Here is a 20,313-nt window from a genome sequence, read left to right as displayed (position 1 = left end):
TTTTATCACAGTATTTAAGTGTCAGCCAACATTTTGTTTGTCTCTGGAATGAGTCTTGAACCCACAACCTTCTGAATCAAAAAAGACAGGACCACAATTGAGCCATGGCTAAAACCTAGAACGTTGATTCATCTTTATTCTTTTAAATATTGAAGATCCTGCTGAATTCACAATCGTTAGACTCATAAACTCCCACTGCTGCTTCAGGTTCCTCCTGTTACCGAACAGCCTCAAGATTCGAGCGCGCGCGCTGTGCTGAATGACGCGAGGCCGCAGGAGCGCACACCCACTGTGCTGAATGACGCGAGGCCGCAGGAGCGCTCACGCACCGTGCTGAATGACGCAGCGCGGCAGGAGCGCTCACGTACTGTGCAGAATGACGCGGCGCGGCAGGAGCGCGCGGCGCAATGCATGCCGGGCTGCTCGGCCGCCATGTTGGCGGTGGGTCGGTATTTATGAGATTTCAGGGGAGGTGGTGAAATAGTAACCGACTGGCTATTGCTAGAAAAGAAAAAGTAAACCAGTAAACACGGAGGGTAGCTGTTTTCCAGGAGGAGATGAAAGAAATGTCAGCGTAAGTGATAGTTGTGTGGATGGATTCCCGGCTCTTGCTCTTAGATTGAGCTGCGGACAGAGCGTTTCCTGCGGAGGCCTTGGCCTATTTCTCCCCTTTATCGTGGGCCCGGCTTCTCCATGGGAGAGCAGCCCGTGTGATGTCCGCACAGTTCCTGGAAACGGGCGTCTCCCCATCTAACGGGATCCGGGGAGTATCTGACTAGGCCTCAGCCTCTTTCCCTTCGCTTTGTACACCAAATAAGAAAGTAAATAGTGTTGAATGTATTATTCAGTTGTCAGTATTTCAGCCTCTTGAAATTGTCGTGTGGCAACGTTTAATATGATGATCAGCCGCATAATGAACACGATAACACTTGTGAAGTGTTCAAAGTAATTTCAATACGGCTTTGAAAACGTGATTTAATACTTCCGGCTGTAAATGTATCAACTATTTTTTGGACAGTTTCTTTAACTTTTGATCGCATTTGGAATTATTAATCTGTACACCCTCTTGCGGCTGAGCAGATCTTTATAATGAGGGCAGCCTAGCCGGCTTTGTTTTTACATGTTTGAAATGCGACACTTGCGCGCCTATTTACGTGGGAAATCAAACCTCTTATTTCAATTTTTTGATCCAAGTACTTTATAACTACAGACTTTTGATGTCCAGTGGCGGAGATCTGTCTCCCGAATCTATGACTGCACTACTAAATTCCGGGTTAGTATACTTTATTTTTAGGAAGCATTAACATTACTGTAATTTAAAGGAGGAAGATTTTTTTAAAAAAACCTGAAACTCCTCTGAAATGTTTGGTAAACTTGTCCAGAAATTGTCTGCTGCTATAATTACAGAAACTTACACCCAGTATTATGAAGAAAAATGTATGATGAAGTCTGTTACATACCTGACTTGGGATGTCCCAATCTAAATTTGGGTACCTATGCATTGTGATATTTTTTCATATTAGTCGGGGAGAAATGTTAAACTATGATCATGTTGGGTTGTGTTTTTTTTTTGCTTGTGCATGAAACATCTTCAGATCAAATAAAAAGTTTGCTTCTGCACTGAGCATGTTCTGAGAGAGCGTATAAAAATGCACTCTTGACCTGTGATGTTTTTTCCAGCTCATTAGATTTAATAGTGGCATTTGAGTGTGAACCTCTTGCAGTGAGTGATCGTTGTATGCCATAAGTATAATTTTTTACTTCAGAGTAAGGTTAATACTGATGCATTCTCCCATCGCTTTGATGGATGTGTGTTCAGCAAGGAGACCAATTGTTCTTCATTTAGGCTGGCATTATCCTGTGTAATATTAAACCAAACCAAGTCTTGATTTGCAGTAATTAAAAACACAAAATGCTGGAAAAACTCGGGTCTGACGGCATCTGTGGAGAGAAAAACAGAGTTAACGTTTTGAGTCCTTATGACTTGCAGATCCGATTGCCAGTATCACATATGAAGTCACTGTTGGAGGGTTGGATGAAGACATTGGGTTTGTAGCGTGCTTGCTTCTGTAGAGATTTGACTCTGCTTTCCTCAAATGTTGAGATTGCTTGATGAAAGAAACTTCATTGTTTGGATCTCTGGGTTTTTTTTTCCACGTGTAGTAGGGTCCAACTTAAACTGAGATTGGTTTTCAGATATCTTTGTATCTGAGTTTGGAGCGTCCTATGGTACGTGTTCCCAATCTCAGCTGGCTTTGGTATGCAGGAATCCTCCATGTGAACCACATGATCAACCCAGCAAAGCTGAGCTCTGATAAGCATGCTCTAAATACAGGTATGCAGCACCTAGCAAGAACTTTGGATGCAATACCAAGAGTCCTGCCTACACTGTGGTGTACGTAATTAAGTGTGGGTGCAGCTCTTAAAATCTGAAATTCGGGATAAATAATGACTTCATCTGAAAATATACAAGCAGCTAATTCCTTTTATCCCATTTGGGACTTTGGCATGCCACTTAAATGCATTTGCCCCTCTGCCATTGTATTGTTGGCTAGGATTTTGCAGCAGTAATGACAAAATTGTCAGCATTCACTCGTTATTTCTCTGAAACTGACAGTAATTTCTGGAGTCCACACATGCGCAGTTAAACCAGAGCAATTATTCTAAACTTCTGCATTGGGTGCACTGTTGAAGCCCTTGCAGACTCCAGTCAATTAGAAATCGTTGACCTGATGAGGATGTCCAATTTTACACCATCTCACAAAAATCTTTAAAGTTGCACCTTGTTGAATGAGATGTAACGGAATTTTAACTGTCTATTAAACACACAATTATTGTTGTGCAACCTCTCTGGCCCTGAAACAAATTTCTGTTTGTGGAATGTGAAATTTCTCCTTTATGAAAACATTCCACATTTTAAAAAAAAGTTTGTTTACATTTGTAAGATTTAAGGTTTGGGAATCACCGAATAGCCAGTAAGAGGGCTAAGTTTGTAAGTCATTTTAGGGTAGTTTATTAAGTAGATTATTGAGAAGCAACAGTTTAAATATGATAAGCTTAATAGATGGGAAAAGCATACAACCCTTGACAATTGATGATGATTCGCTGGCCCTGGAAGGTGAACGGACAGATAGAACCAATTTCTCCAGCTGGGGACGGCAGCCTCTAGTCTGTTTTATCTTCAGCCTTCTCTTTTGTACTTTTTCTTCTCAAGCTAATCGAGATACGAGGAAGTTCTTCCTCCCAATCCTCCTCCACCCGAAGATGATTGGCTAGCATGAATCACTTTGGAAAATCTCTTTCCTGTCCAAAGTGATTTTCTTTTCTCCCTCCCAAGAGCCTGTTTTTAACCTTTTTCTCAGACTGTTGACTTACATGTGTGTCATGAGATTCACCTTATCAGGAATGTCTGTGCTAGAGACATGTCCTTGGCAGAGATAACAGGCCTGCCCTGTGTTTTTCAGCTAGCAAGCTGCTACGGAAGCAGCTTTCACAAGATTTCTGTAACATTCAATAAATTTAAGATCTTCTAAGTTTTTATACAGTGATTTCTTATATATGCCAGCTTGTACCCTAATCCTATGTGTATGTCCTGATCTTCATTTTTGCTTTGTGTAAAATGATTTTTGATGCATTTTACTTCCTGATTTGCAGCCTGTGGAAATACTTCAATGTGATTTGATTCCTTACTCTATTTAATGACGTCACTGTTGCTAGATGTCTGGGTAGCCCCTTGACATGGTGCCAGCCAAGATCAGGAACGATGTAGTCCTCGCCATAGAGCTAGATCTTCTCGGGCAGCTTCCTTGAGGTCAGCGGCGAGTGCTGTCATGTCGCTACTGACTACAAAATCCAAGCTATTTTGAGATTCTCTTGATTGCGGTTCTGACATTTAGCTCCAGTACATGTTTTGAAGTGGCATGAGTGGACGCTTGCTTGATTTATGCTATGACTTTGAGCTGCCCGACAAGAAGGCAAATAAATGTGAGATCCGTTTGCACATAATCTTAGAAATTAGTGCATCTCTTTATCAGGCTCCAACTGATAGCAATAATGAATTTAGCTGGAAATGAAGTCAGTATTCTTTATGTACTTTTTCTGGCTGAATGTAACAGAAGTTTGTAACATTTAAAAGTTGGTTTTGTAAGTTGTGCTTGTAAGTTGCTTTTGCCATAGTCCAATGCCATCGATTCTTGACATGCTGTCAGTATTGCTAACTCATGTAAGTGAGCCACTTTCCTGGGTCGAATGGTGATAGAAGTCTACATTTTTGACTTCTTTTGTGCTTTCTAAATGCTCAACTAGCCATGTGTTAGCATGCTTGAAATATGCCTAAAAAGAGATTAGCAACTCATTTGTTTAAGAAGTTAGATTCTCAGGCAGATCTGTCCAAACACCCCACTCTGCCCCACCCAATAACATAGCATGGTGTCAACATTTGGGAATTAGGGATGCATTCAGGGCAGCTTTTTGACAAGTTACCTTTATTCCAAAGCACTTGAAAGATGCAATCAAAACCAGATGCTGAGCCAATGGAGAAGTTGGGAAGGGTGACCAAAGATGTGAAGTTGTGTGCAATTTTAGTTAGGTCACTTGCTGCAGCCTGAAATTGATTTAGGGAGGTGAGAAGATTTGAGATCTAAACGTAAGGATGAGAATTTTAAATTTGTGGCTGAAATTCGTTGGCCAAGAACCAACTTTTATGCCAGCAAGCACAAGGCTGACAGGTGAGCTGGGCCTGAAGCAATGTGGGATAGTATGAGCTGAACTTTGTGTCAAGCCTTTTGGAGAGAGACCAAAGTCCTCGCAGCTGTACTGGTTTATCTCTCCTGTAATCTCCAGTTTCTTGTTCTCGCAGACAAAACTATTAATTGAGTTTGACAGATTGCTGCTGCTGCTGCTCCATGTTTCCATTCTTTCTGTTTCCTCCTCTTCCTCCCACTTCCATTTTCTACCGTATGTTGTTTCTTACCATCTCATATAATCAGTGAGATATTTTTTCACTGCCAACATCACTTATGTAGCTTGATGTTCTGCTTGAGCATGCCCTTCTACATATTGAACTGAAACTTGCAAGTAATAGAAATAGAAGAGCAGATATGTAGGCAAATTTCAGAGAAGTGTAAAAATATTAGGGTAGTAATAGTGGGGAATTTCAACTTCCCCAACATTAACTGGGTTAGTCATAGTGTGATAGGTTTAGTGGGAGCGGAATTCTTAAAATGCACCAAGGAGAGCTTTTTAAGCCAGTATGTAGAAGGCCCTACAAGAGAGGGGGTGGTCTTGGACTTAATTTTAGTGAATGAAGCAGGGCAAGTATCAGTGGGGGAGCATTTTGCAGATAGTGATCATGACTCTGTTAGATTCAAGGTTGTTACAGAAAAAGACAAAGATGAGCCAGAAATCCGAGTTCTAAATTGGGGGAAGGCCGATTTTAATAAGATCAGATATGATTTGGCCAGAGTGAACTGGGAGTAGCTACTTTTAGGTAAATCTGCTTCAAAAGCAGTGGGATTCATTCAAGAAGGAAATAGGGAGAGTGCAGGGCCAGCATATTCGAGTAAAGACAAAAGGTGGGACCCACAAATCCAGGGAACCCTGGGTGTCAAGGGATATACAGAATTGAATAAGGAGAAAAAGGGAGACTTATGACAGATACCGAGGGCTCAAAATAGCAGAAGTCCTAGAGGAGTATAGAATGTGTAGGGGGTAACTTTAAAAGGAAATTAGAGCAAAAAGGGGGCATGAAGAAACATTGGCAGGTAAAATAAAGGAAAATCCAAAAGTTATTTTGCAAGTACATGAAGAGTAAGAGGATAACTAAGGAAAGGAGTAGGGTCCATTAAGGACCATAGTAGCAATTTGTATGTGGAACCAGAAGACATAGGGTTCTTAATGAATACTTTGTGTCGGTGTTCACAAGTGAGAGGGACGACGTGAGTTAGGAAATCAGGCAGAAGGACTGTGATATAAAGAAATTAGCATAGAAAGGGAGGAGGTTCTAAATGGTCTTGCAGGCTTAAAAGTAGATAAATCTCCAGGCACAGATGAAATGTACTGCAAGCTGTTGAGTGAGGCAAGGGAGGAGATGGGGCGCTGGCAATAATTTTCAATACCTCTCTGGCTGTCCTCCAGTCCTCTGTTGAGGCCAATGTGGTACCGTTATTCAAGAACTGAGGAAGGGATAAACCCTGGAGCTACAGGCCAGTCAGTCTAAACTCAGTGGTGGGGAAACTATTGGAAGCAATTCTGAGGGGCAGAATTAATCTGCACTTGGAGAGGCAGAGATTAATTGTGGACAGTCAGCATGGTTTTGTTAAGGAGAGGTCATGGCTGACCAATTTGATTGAATTTTTCAAAGAGGTGACCAGGTGTGTAGATGAGGGTAATGCATTTGACGTAGTTTACTTGGACTTCAGCAAGGCTTTTGACAAGGTAAGAGCGCATGGGATCCGAGGCAAATTGGATCCAGAATTGGCTGAGTGGCAAGAAGCAGAGGATGATGGTCGAGGTTTTTGTGACTGGATGCCTGTGTCCAGTGGGGCTCCACAGGGATTGGTGTTGGGGCCCTTGCTGTTTGTGGTATATATAAATGATTTTAGCCTTGAACGTAGGAGGGTTGATCAGTAAGTCCGCGGATGACTTGAGAGTTGGTGGTGTGGTAAATAGTGAGGAGGATAGCCTTACGTTATAGGAGGATATAGATGGGCTGGTCAGTGGCAAATGGAATTTAATCTGGATAAATGTGAGGTGATGCACTTGGGCAGGTCAAACCAGGCACAGGAACGCACGATGAATGGTAGGAACTTGGGAAGTACCGAGGATCAGAGGGACCTTGGTGTAAATGTCCATCTGTCCCTTAAGGGAGCGGGACAGGTAGATAAGGTGGTTAAGATGGCATATGGGATACTTGCCTTTATTAGCCGACGCATAGAATATAAGAGCAGGGAGGTTATGCTGGAACTGTATAAAACACTGGCTAGGCCACAGCTACAGTACTGCACGCAATTCTGCAATCGCATTATAGGAAGAACATGATTGCACTAGAGGTGAGTGCAGAGGAGATTTACCAGAATGTTGCCTGGGCTGGAGAGTTTTAGTTATGGGGAGAGGTTGCATAGACTGGGGTTATTTTCCCTGGAGCAGAGGAGATGGAGGGGGGACATGATTGAGGTGTATAAAATTGAGGGGCATAGATAGGGTAGACAGGAAGGAACTTTTCCCCTTGGTGGAAGGATCAATAACCACAGGGCATAGATTTAAGGTAAGGAGCAGGAGGCTTAGAGGGGATGTGAGGAAGAATTTTTTCCACCCAGAGGGTGATGGGAATCTGGAACTCTTGCCTAAAAGGATGGCAGAGGCAGAAACCTTCATAACATTTAAGCATTTGGATGTACACTTGCGATGCCATGGCATACAAAGCTATGGGCCTAAGTGCTAGAAAATGGGATTAGAATAGTTGGGTACTTATTTGACTGGCACAGACTCGAAGGGCCTTTTTCTGTGCTGTAGACCTCTATGACTGTATGTAATCTGGCAGCTCGCATCCTTTTTTTTTTGTACTCTGGAGTCTTCTATGTTCAAGAGGACGAACACGAGAACAGGCAGATTCTGGAATGTAGTCCATGAACATTGATGGAGCATATCTGGCTATTCATCACCTTTTATGGTACTCGGTGGTGTAACCAGGATCTTTGGGGTTGCTATTTCTGTAGCTCTATGCAGGATACTGCTTTGTGAGCATCATCAAAATTTAGTATTTGGTGCTATGTTAAATATCTATATCTGAAGAGTTTGTTTTAACATTGTGAGAAGCTTTGCACTGAAGATTTGAGGCTCCAAACATATTGCTAATCATAATGAATTGAAGGATGTAGTTCTCATTTAGGGAAAAAGAAAACTCGAGCAAGATCTATTGAAAATACCTGGCAGTGGCAGGAGAGAATTCTGCTTGTCAAAAGATCATTACAAGGTTATGCAATGCAATCAGTATGCGACTACAAAAGTCATGCAAGTAAGAGTAAAGAACATTAAGTACAGTAAAATTTCTGTTATCCAGCACGCTTCCAATTAATAGAGAATCCCGGTTGGTATTCTGGGGTTGGGTCTATTGGATCTGTTTTTTGACTGGAAATGTCAAACTTGCCAGTAGTTGCTGTCAGTGGCCTGTCCTCGCTCTGGTCTCAGCCTGCCATTGTTCTGCAGCAACAACTTCCTTCTGTGTTGCTTACTCGATTCATGCACTCCCACACCTCACTTGATCTCAACACTGAAGTGACTACCCTGGAGCCTTCTGATTGGATGAAAACGTGGAACTCATCTTGCATATTTGATTAACTAGCACCTCCCATTCCCTGAACATGCCAGATAACATGCCTTCTTGTATAACTTTCTTGAGCATAACCGTGTACATGAACTCCTGCTGCCAACCGAAAAGGCATTAGGAAGAGTTGGCATGTGCTCTTGGCCCACACTGTGGCCACTGATGCATGCACAGCTCTTCCTTGACACTTTTCCGGTCTGTGGCAGGAGTTCCGAATACGGGGTTCCAACGAGTCTGTGCTACGCATTTCCTGCAAGTTACGTGACTCGGGCACCCACAAGTCTGATGCACAACCATAACCTTAAAGTGAACTGTTTCCATTTGTGTTCTGTTTTTGTGGAGGGACTTATGTAGCTGGTAAGCTCAGATGGTAGTGAATAAGACTCTTGATCAATGGTGCAAGTTCCACATTAGGTAATGCGTTTTTACTTCATTTTCAATTTACTTTTTATTGCTTTTTAATGAAAAGTGTCCTTGAACCAAAAGTTCCAGTGAACTCTGAGGGAAAGCAGCAACAGGCAAATTCATTGCACCATGATCGGCTCTGCTGCACAGGGGAGGAGTAAAAAGTGTGGGAATGCAATAGTTATAGGGGATTCAATTATAAGGGGAATAGATAGGTGTTTCTGTGGCCACAAACAAGATTCCAGGAAGGGTATATTGCGTCCCTGCTGCTAGGGTCAAGGATATCTAAGGGCGGCAAGAGGACATTCTGGATGGGGAGAGTGAAAGCCAGGTCGTGGTAAAAGCGACATAGGTTTAAAAAAAAAGGGATGAAGTCCTAAAAGCAGAATATAGGGAGTTAGGAAGTAAGTTGAAAAGTAGGACCTCAAAGGTAATGATCTCAGGATTACTACCTGTGCCACGTGCTAGTCAGAGTAGAAATAGGATATATCAGATGAATACGTAGCTGAAGAGATGGTGTAAGGGAGAGGGTTTCAGATTCCTGGGACATTGGGATTGGTTCTGGGGGGAGGTGGAACCAGTACAAACTGGATGGGTTATACCTGGGCAGGACCGGGACTGATGTCCTGGGGGGAACATTTGCTAGAGTGGTTGGGGAGGGTTTAAACTAAAATGGCAGGGGGATGTGAACCTATACAAGGAGTCAGAGGAAGAGGAATCAAGGACAGGAACAAAAGACGGGGAATAAGAAAAGTGATAGGCAGAGAAATCAAGGGCAAGAATCAAATGACCTCAGTGAAAAATAGTGGGAACGGGACAAGCCTTAAAAAGACAAGCCTTAACGTGAGGAGCATTTGCAATAAAGTGGATGAGTTAACCGTGCAAATAGATGTAAACAAGTATGATTTGGTCAGATTATGGAAACATGGCTGCAGGGTGACCAGGGTTGGGAACTGAATACTCAGGGGTATTCAGTGTTTAGGAAGGACAGACAAAAAGGAAAAGGCGGTGAGGTTGCATTGCTGGTTAAAGAGGAAATAGTGAGGAAAGATATTAGCTCCGATGTGGAATCCTTATGGGTAGAGTTGAGAAACAGTAAAGGGGTTGTATATAAATCCCCAAACTAGCGGTGATGTTGGGAATGGCATTAAACAGGAAATTAGAGACGCATGCAATAAAAGAACATCTGTAATTATGGGTGACTTTAATATGCATATAGATTGGGCAAATCAAATTAGAGGAGGAATTTCTGGACTGTATACAGAATGTTTTTCTGGACCAATATGTTGAGGAACCAACTAAAGAACAGGCCATCCTAGACTGGGTATTGTGCAATGAGAAAGGAATAATTGGCAATCCAGTTGCGCGTGGCCCCTTGGCGATGAGCGACCATAATATGATAGAATTCTTCGTCAAGATGGAGAGTGGCGTAGTTGATTCTGAGACTAGGGTCCCGAATCTTAATAAAGGAAACTACGATGGTATGAGGTGCAAGTTGGCTATGATGGATTGGTAAGCGTTACTTAAAGGGATGATGGTGGATAGGCAATGGCAAACATTCAAAGAGTGCACGGGTGAACTGGAACAATTGTTTATTCCTGTCTGGCGCAAAAGTAAAATAGGAAAGGTGGCCAAACCATGGTTTACCAGGAAACTTAGAGATAGTATTAGATGCAAGGAAGAGGCATATAAATTGGCCAGAAAAAAACAACAGACCTGAGGATTGGGAGCAGTTTAGAATTCAGCAAAGGAGGACCAAGGGATTGATTAAGGGGAAAATAGAGTACGAGTAAGCTTGCGGGTAACATAAAAACTGACTGTAATAGTTTCTATAGGTATGTGAAGAGGTAGAGATTGGTGAAGACAAATGTAGATCCCTTACAGACAGAAACAAGGGAATTTATAATGGGGAACAAAGAAATGGCTGCCTAACTAAATACATACTTTGGTTCTGTCTTCACAAAGGAGGACACAAATAACATACCAGAAATGTTGGGGAACACAGGGTTTAGTGAGAAGGAGGAACTGAAAGAAATCAGTATTAGTAGGGAAATGGTGTTGGGGAAATTGATGGGATTGAAGGCCGATAAATCCCCAGGGCCTGATAATCTAGATCCCAGAGTACTTAAGGAAGTGGCCCTAGAAATTGTGGATGCATTGGTGGTCATCTTCCAAGATTCTATAGACTCTGGAACAGTTCCTACAGATTGCAGGGTAGCTAATGTAACCCCATTATTTAAAAAGGGAGGTAGAGAGAAAACGGAGTTATAGACCAGTCATCCTGACGTCGGTAGTGGGGAAAATTCTAGTGTCCATTATAAAAGATTTAATACTAAGATAAAAGCAAAAAACTGTGGATGCTGGAAATCCAGAACAAAAATAAAAATACCTGGAGAAACTCAGGTCTGGCAGCATCTGCGGAGAGGAGCATAGTTAACGTTTCGAGTCCGTATGACTCTTCAACAGAACTAAGTAAAAATAGAAGAAAGGTGAAATATAAGCTGGTTTAAGGGGGGGGGGGGAATGGGACAAGTAGAGCTGCATAGAGGGCCAGTGATAGGTAGAGACAGACAAAAGGACAAAGAGGTGTTGAAGGTGGTGATATTATCTAAGGAATGTGCTAAGTAAGGGTAGAAAACAGGACAAGCAAGGTACGGATAGCCCTAGTAGGGGTGGGGTGAAGGAATCGAAAAAGGCTAAGCAATTTCAGATCAACAATTTTAGATCATGAACTCTCTCCTCCATTCCCTTTCCGATTTTTTCCCCCCCACTTTTTTTCCAATAATTTATATAGATTTTTCTTTTCCCACCTATTTCCATTATTTTTAAATGTATTTCCATTCATTGTTTTATCTTTATCTTTCAGCCTTTTTCGATTCCTTCACCCCACCCCCACTAGGGCTGTCTGTACCTTGCTTGTCCTACTTTCTACCCTTAATTAGCACATTCGTTAGATAATATCACCACCTTCAACACCTCTTTGTCCTTTTGGCTATGACTTTTTTTGGCTACCTCCACCTATCACTGGCCCTCTATCCAGCTCTACTTGTCCCACCCCCCTTAAACCAGCTTATATTTCACCTCTCTTCTATTTTTCCTTAGTTCTGTTGAAGAGTGATATGGACTCGAAACGTTAACTGTGTTCCTCTCCACAGATGCTGCCAGACCTGCTGAGTTTTTCCAGGTATTTTTATTTTTGTTTTATAAAAGTTTTAATAGCTGAGCACTTGGAAAACAGTGGCAGAATCGGACAGTCAGCATGGATTTACGAAAGGGAAATCATGCTCGACAAATCTACTGGAATATTTCGAGGATGTAATTAGTAGAGTTGATAAGGGGGAGCCACTGGTTTATTTGGACTTTCAAAAGGCTTTCGACAAAGCCCCACATATGAGATTAGCGAGTAAAATTAAAGCACGTGGGATTGGGGGTAGTATATTGAGATGAATAGAAAACTGGTTGGCAGACAGGAAACAAAGAGTAGGAATAAACAGGTCTTTTTCCGAATGGCAGGCAGTGACTAGTGGGGTACTTCAGGGATCGATGCTGGGACCCCAGCCATTCACAACATATATTAATGATTTAGATGAGGGAACTAAATGTAATATCTCCAGATTTGCAGATGAGACAAAGCTGGGTGGGAGGGTGAGCTGTGAGAAGGATGCAGAGATAATTCATTGTGATTTGGACAAGCTGAATGAGTGGACAAATGCATGCCAGATGCAGTATAATGTGGAGGTTATCCACCTTGGTAGCAAAAACAGGAAGGCAGATTACCTAAATGGCTATAAGTTGAGAGAGGGGGATGTGCAACCAGACCTGGGTGTCCTCGTACACCAGTCGCTGAAGGTAAGCATGTAACTCTTTCGAGTACAAACCCGTTCCCATCTGTTTCAGATGAAGTTACATTGTTTCCCATTGTGAGATTTGAACTCTTGATCTTGGGGTTACAAACCCAGTACCATAACCACTTGGCTATTTAGGCCAAGCAAGGTAAGCATGTAGGTGCAGCAGGTGGTAAAGAAGGCAAATGGTATGTTGGCCTTCATAGCCAGGGGATTTGAGTACAGGAACAGGGATGTCTTGCTGCAATTGTACAGGGACTTGGTGAGAGCACACTTGGAATATTGTGTGCAGTTTTGATCTCCGTATCTGAGGAAGGATGTACTTGCTAGAGGGAGTGTAGCGAAGGTTTACCAGACTGATTCCTGGGATGGCGGGACTGACAAAAAATGAGGAGAGTTAGGTTTATATTTGCTGGAGCTCTGAAGAATGAGGGGGTATCTCATAGAAACCTATAAAATTCTAACAGGACCAGATAGAGTAGATGCAGGAAGGATGTTCCTGATGGTGGGGGAATCCAGAACCAGGGGTCACAGTCTGAGGATACGGGGTAGACCATTTAGGACTGAGTTGAGGAGAAATTTCTTCACCCAGAGAGTGGTGAGCCTGTGGAATTCGTTACTGCAAAGTAGTTGAGGCCAGAACATTGTTTGTTTTCAAGAAGGAGTTAGATGTAGCTCTTGGGGTGAAAGGGATCAAAGGATATGGGGAGAAAGTGGGAGCAGGCTATTGAGTTGGATGATCAGCCATGATCATAATGAATGGCGGAGCAGGCTCGAAGGGCCGAATGGCTTACTCCTGTTCCTAGTCTCTATGTTTCTATAGTTGATTGTGTGTTGGGAATCTCATTTCCTGATTGCATATATTTTTCATTTACTGAATCATCAGAAGCATGTTTTATAGAGAAAACAGTAATAAATGATATGTAAACTAGAAGTTTTTATTCTTTCATGGGATGTGGGCTTCGCTGGCTAGGCCAGCGTTTATTGCCCATTCCTAAATGCCCTTGAGAAGGTGGTGGTGAGCTGCCTTTTTTGAACTGCTGCGGTCCATGTAGCGTACGTACACACATAGTGCTGTTCCAGGGTGGCGGGGAGTTCCAGGATTTTGACCCAGTGACAGTGAAACTATGGTGATATAGTTCCAAGTCAGATGATCCAAGACCTTGCAGTTGGTTAAGGACTGAACAGACCTAAGAATAGATAACTTGAACTTTGTTAGTTTCTGTCAAGCCAACTTGTTTATTTTAATGTAAGTAGCTGATACTTTGACACTGACGGAGGCAGCAACTACGCATGTGCAGGAGGTGCTCCTCTGAGTATTGTGGCAGAAATAAACTGCCTTCTATCGGTGTCTTAACATTTGAGTTACCTACAGTCTTTCTAGTGACAATTTTGTTTTTATGCTAGAAGTAAATGGCTTATTTGTGATTATTGGTGGGATTCTCTTCAAAGGCGCAGTCTGTCGACCTTTGGCAATGACTGGAGCAGTAATGAATGAAATAAGTAAACTACACTGGGTTTTGATAAGTGCTAAATATACATAAGTAAAATGTTGCTACCTTTACTCATTGTCTACAATATTAAGCCTATTGTTATTATCAACAAAATTTCCGTTTGAGCTGTGATGGTATTACTTTGCAATATGTAATGGCATTTTACTTCCTGTTACAGCAACAGTGTTATGCTGGGGCCTCAGCAGGCTCAAAAGCATTATGGGATCACTTCTCCAATTAGCCTTGCCTATCCCAAAGATGTGGATGATATTTCTACTCGGAGGTTGATTGAAGCCTTGAAACCATTTGGAGTATTTGAAGAGGAAGAGGAATTAAACCACAGGTGGTAATCTTGTAATATATTTATATATACATTTATATATACTAATTTACCATTTGGTTCCTCATTGACCAATTTTAATGGTTTCTTTAAATGTTTCAGATTAGTTGTTTTGGGTAAATTGAACAATTTAGTTAAAGAATGGATAGCAGAAATCAGCGAAACAAAGGTAATACTACTTTTGCTTATTCTAAGATATTCTGTAACTAAAATTTCAATGGATACATTGGTGGCTATGTTACTCGTATTGTAGTACTTTAATATTCTTTTCCAGGAAATCCTTTGACAAGTGTTGTAGATAATGCTGTTGTATTTTTATTTCAGATTTCCAGCATCTGTTATTTTTTTGTTTTGTTGTGCTGTTATATGCTCCACCATTTTATAAAATTTGGTAACTATTTACTGTAGGTTGTACTGCTATCACAATCAGTGGGAGAGGTTTCACTTAAGTAGCTATCTGGTTTCTGGTAATAAGCTCAATTTGCCTTTGATAATTTGCTCATGGTTAATGCTTTTGCAGAAGCAGTTGCTTAAAAACTAAGTGCTTTTATTTTTTGTACGGTTGAGTGCAAACTAAATTTTAGATATTTTGATTAAATTAGTTATGAAAACTAATGTTTGTTTTTCTCAATTTTAATTTAAGTCTGAGTATATGAATAATATTCATTTATTATGTGGAACAATTAGGCAACAGCTTGGTATTCCACAGGGCTTATTTATTGGGACTATTTGGATAATTGACTGTTTAGGTTAATAAATATGTTTTAATAAAAATGTTTATGCTCCAAAGAGGTGTACTTGCCAAAATTGAATTGTGTAAATTTTCATTGTAGGTTATTTGAAAGTAGAATTGGAGAAGCCTGTAAACTTGTAAATTTAAAATAAAACTTGTGTTTTGCTGAAGTGAAGGATACAGATATTTTTGACCATATCACTAAAGAATATTTGGTTATTGTGCATGTTTTCCTTTAAGTGGGATGGGGAATTAAAATGCCTGATTTCCTCTAAGAATGTGGCAACTCTTGTGTTGACTGGTTTTAATTTTTATTCTCAGAATCTACCACCGTCAGTTATAGTAAATGTTGGTGGAAAGATATTTACATTTGGCTCATACAGGCTAGGAGTGCATACAAAAGGTATGCTTCAATTTTTTTTCTAATTACTGTAATAGTATAAATTATTTAAGGCGATTGTCAAACTTACTGACCTGAAAAATGTTGGCACTTTCTGGGGTGCCCAAATAACTTACAGGTGCTGATATTGATGCACTATGTGTTGCTCCACGCCATGTAGAAAGGAGTGATTTCTTCCAGTCCTTCTTTGAAAAACTAAAGCAACAAGAAGGAATCAAGGACCTGAGGGTAATTTATTTCCTATAAATATTGTACTCTGACAGCTGTTACCCAAACTGTTATTACAGGTTATTAGATTGATATGTTACATGTTTGTGTGCTTTACATTGTGTTTCTGCTGCTCCTAAATTCATGTGTTTGAATATTCCATTTTCATGTTCTGAATTTTCAGTATATTAGGAGTGGCTATGTTGACTAAAGTTTTACATGCCCCATAGTTGGAATAGAAGTTGATAACTGCTTTGTAGTGGAAGTAAATGATCTTGTGTATTTTTAGTGTCTCTTTCCTGGGCACCAACTCCTTCCCTTTGAAAACACTTTCTTCACCCACTTCTGAGACCCATTTCTCTTTTGCAACTTCTGCCCTATCTCTTAATTTTTTTTTCTATTAAGGTTCTCAAACACATTATTGCATCCCACCTCCATGCCTATCTCTAGCATTTCCTGTATGAACCCCAAAAATGGTGTCCATGCTGTGCATTATTCCTCTATGCTGTTTGACACAGGTAACCTTCCCATCTTTTCCTGTTACCTTACCTCCATTTTCCAAGGGATCTCTCTTGCATGTTGGAACCCCTACCTACCTAATAAACAGCTGCAGCAATGTCTCCTTTTCCTGCCCCTGCACAGTCATTTCCAAACACTTATAAGGGTGTATCCCTGGTCTTGTCGTCTTTTGTATGTTTCCCTTGCTCACATCTGCTGTACCATCAGGTACAGAGTCAGCTTCTAAATCTATGTTGCTAGTATTGAGCTCTGCACCACCACCATCTTTTGACAACATGCTGATCTTTGTACAGATTTTAATGGTCATCCAGTGCAAAATTGTGGCCGATTCATAACTTAAGACCAAAGCCATCATTTTCTGCCTTCATCAATCTCTTTCACTGTTAACTTCAACTTGTTACCAGTTGCACACTCGAGCTGGATAGAACCTCAGGACCCTTTTTGATCTGGTGCTGAACTTCAAGAATGATTCATTATGAAAGAATTGAAAAATTGTCCACTTCCATCCCCAGCTCAATTGCTGCTACCCTTAGCCATACTTTTTAAATCTTGATTATTTGCTCTCATTTCACCCTGTGTGAACTTTTATCCAAAACTTCGCTTCCCATATCCTGTCCTATTGTTTTATCAGCACTTGCCATTAAAGAGTACATCGCCATCCATAGTGTCTGTAAGGATTCTTCAATCTGTTTGGTTGAGGGGAGACCTTTGCTTGTTCTGTTCACACAGGTCCCACATTCCCTGTAGAGGGTGTGGAATTGATTGACTCTCTAAATACCTCAACTCAGTACAAAAAAGCCCACAAAGTCTGTTGACAAACACAAGTCTAATTGAGAGCAAGTGCTGTTCATTTGCTGCTGACTACAAAATCCAGGCCTGTCATTTTTCTATTATCCATCATTACTAAGTTGCATTGGCTCAAGAACCCATTACATTAAATTAAATTCCTCCTCTTAAGCCAGGGACTTATTTTTGTTTCCTTTGTGGAGCTGCTATTGACAATTGGCTGCTTTTTGTAACCTGGTTGTGGCTACATCAATTTTCTGGTCCTTGTGCACTTGTCATTGAGGTCCACAGCACACAGGCCCTTCGGCCCATCGAATCTGTGCCAGTCAAACAAGTACCTAACTATTCTAATCCCATTTTCCAGCACTAGGCCCATAGTCTTGTATGCCACGGCATCGAAAGTGCACATCCAAATACTACTTAAATGTTATGAGGGTTTCTGCCTCTACCACCCTTTCAGGCAGAGAGTTCCAGATTCCCACCACCCTCTGGGTGAAAAAAATTCATCCTCACATCCCCTCTAAACCTCCTGCCCTTACCTTAACTCTATGCCCCCTGGTTATTGATCCCTCCACCAAGGGATCCTGTCTATCCTATCTATGCCCCTCATAATTTTATACACCTCAATCATGTGCCCCCTCAATCTCTTCTGCTCCAGGGATAATAACCCCAGTCTATGCAACGTCTTCTCAAAACTAAAAATCTCCAGCCCAGGCAACACCCTGGTAAATCTCCTCTGCACTCTCTCTAGTGCAATCATGACCTTCCTGTAATGCGGATTCCAGAACTACACCAAATACTCCAGCTGTGACCTAACCAGCGGTTTGTACAGTTCCAGCATAACCTCCCTGCTCTTATGTTCTATGCCTTGGCTAATAAAGGCAAGTATCCCATATGCCCTTTTAACCACCTTATCTGCCTGTCCCGCTACCTTACAGGACGGTGGACACGTACACCAAGGTTTTCTGATCCTCGGTACTTCCCAAGGTCCTATCATTCATCGTGTATTCCCGTGCCTTGTTTGTCCTGCCCAAGTGCATCACCTCACACTTATCCAGATTAAATTCCATTTGCCACTGATCAGCCCGTCTATATCCTCCTATAACGTAAGGCTATCCTCACTGTTTACACCCCACCACTTTTCATATCATCCGCGAACTTACTGATCAAGTGTCCTACATTCAAGGCTAAATCATTGATATATACCACAAACAGCAAGGGCCCCAACACCGATCCCTGTGGAGCCCCACTGGACACAGGCATCCAGTCACAAAAACGCCCCTCGACTATCACTCTCTGCTTCCTGCCACTCAGCCAATTCTGGATCCAATTTGCCAAATTGCCTTGGATCCCATGGGCTCTTACCTTTTGTTATCAGTCTCCCATATGGGACCTTATCAAAAGCCTTGCTGAAGTCCAAGTAGACTACAATACCAAATGCATTGCCCTCATCTACACACCTGGTCACCTCTTCGAAAAATTCAATCAAATTGGTCAGACATAACCTCTCCTTAACAAAACTATGCTGACTGTCCATGATTAATCCCTGCCTCACCAAATGTAGATTAATTTTGTCCCTCAGAATTGCATCCACTAGTTTCCCCACCACTGAGGTTAGACTGACTGGCCTATAGTTCCCTGGTTTATCCCTTCCTCAGTTCTTGAATAATGGTACCACATTGGCTGTCCTCCAGTCCTCTGGCACCTCTGCTGAGGCCAGAGAGGTATTGAAAATTATTGCCAGTGCCCCTGCTCTTGCCTCACTCAACAGCCTGGGATACATTTCATCTGGGCCTGGAGATTTATCTACTTTTAAGCCTGCCAGACCACTTAGAACCTCCTCCCTTTCTATGCTAATTTCTTTAATTATATCACAGCCCTTCTGCCCAATTTCTATGCCCACATTGTCCCTCTCACTTGTGAACACCGACACACATCTTGCGGCTCCACGTACAAATTACCACTATGGTCCTTAATGGGCCCTATTCTTTCCCTAGTTATCCTCTTACCCTTAATGTACTTTAAAATAACTTTGGATTTTCCTTTATTTTACCTGCCAATCTTTTTGCATGCCCCCTTTTTGCTTTCCTAATTTCCTTTTAAAGTTACCCCCTACACATTCTATACTCCTCTAGGGCTTCCACTGTTTTGAGCCCTCGGTATCTGCCATAAGTCTCCCTTTTTCTCTTTATCCAATCCTGTGTATCCTTCGACATCCAGGGTTCCCTGGATTTGTTGGTCCCACCTTTTTTGTCTTTACAGGAATATGTTGGCCCTGTACTCTCCCTATTTCCTTCTTGAATGAGTCCCACTGCCTAGATGCAGATTTACCTAAAAGTAGCTGCTCCCAGTCCACTCTGGTCAAATCATATCTGATCTTATTAAAATTGGCCTTCCCCAATTTAGAACTCTGATTTCTGGCCCATCCATGACCTTTTCCATAACAACCTTGAATCTTAATGGAGCTATGATCGCTATCTGCAAAATGCTCCCCCACTGATACCTCTACCACTTGCCCAGCTTCATTCCCTAAAATTAAGTCCAAGATTACCCCCTCTCTTGTATGGCCTTCTACCTATTGGCTTAAAAAGGTCTCCTGGATGCATTTTAAGAATTCCGCTCCCTCTAAACCTATCACACTATGACTAACCCAGTTAATGTTGGGGAAGTTGAAATTCCCCACTATTACTACCCTATTATTTTTACACCTCTGAAATTTGCCTACAGATCTGCTCTTCTATTTCTCTCTGTTTGGGGGCCTATAGTACACTCCCAGCAATGTGATTGCTCCTTTTTTGCTTTTCAGTTTTACCTATGTGGCTTCATTTGAGAAGCCTTCTAAGATGTCATCTCTCCTTACTGCTGTAATTGATTCCTTGATCAATATTGCGGTACCCCCTCCTCTTTTACCACCTCTTGCCTGAAGACCCTATATCCTGGAATATTGAGCTGCCAATCCTGCCCCTCTATCAACCATATATCTGTGACAGCAATGACATCATACTTCCATGTGTTAATTTGTGCCCTCAACTCACTTGCCTTATTTGTCAGAATCCTTGCATTAAAATAAATACCATCTAACCTTTCCAAACTCCCTTGTGCCCAAACTGGCCTATAATTTCTATGCCTTCCAGCCCTCCCTTCTAATTTTGGCTGTGCATCTCCCCTGCTGCTGAACCTCCTCTCAGGATCCCATCCCCCTGCCAAGTTAGTTTAAACCCTCCCCAATAGCACTAGCAAACCTCCCTGCAAGGATGTTGGT

General features: G+C 41.7%; 1 protein-coding gene across 4 annotated transcripts in view; it reads left to right on the top strand.

Moving 5' to 3' along the window:
* Window positions 1-396: 396 nt before the first annotated feature.
* papolg (poly(A) polymerase gamma) overlaps window positions 397-20,313 on the top strand; it is a 63,633-nt gene continuing 43,716 nt past the window's right edge. For all 4 annotated transcript variants that reach the window (XM_041209637.1, XM_041209618.1, XM_041209628.1 and 1 more), the window contains exons 1-6: window positions 397-574; window positions 1,211-1,273; window positions 14,245-14,409; window positions 14,509-14,575; window positions 15,461-15,542; window positions 15,658-15,767. In XM_041209637.1, coding sequence (XP_041065571.1) covers window positions 558-574; window positions 1,211-1,273; window positions 14,245-14,409; window positions 14,509-14,575; window positions 15,461-15,542; window positions 15,658-15,767 — 504 coding nt within the window. In that variant the 5' untranslated portion in view covers window positions 397-557. The remainder of the gene's footprint in view (window positions 575-1,210; window positions 1,274-14,244; window positions 14,410-14,508; window positions 14,576-15,460; window positions 15,543-15,657; window positions 15,768-20,313) is intronic.

This window comes from Carcharodon carcharias, chromosome 2 (genome assembly GCF_017639515.1).
Source record: "Carcharodon carcharias isolate sCarCar2 chromosome 2, sCarCar2.pri, whole genome shotgun sequence".
In the NCBI taxonomy this organism is placed as follows: Eukaryota; Metazoa; Chordata; class Chondrichthyes; order Lamniformes; family Lamnidae; genus Carcharodon; species Carcharodon carcharias.
Note: the sequence above shows the minus strand (reverse complement) of the source record. Positions and strands in the feature narration are given on the sequence as shown.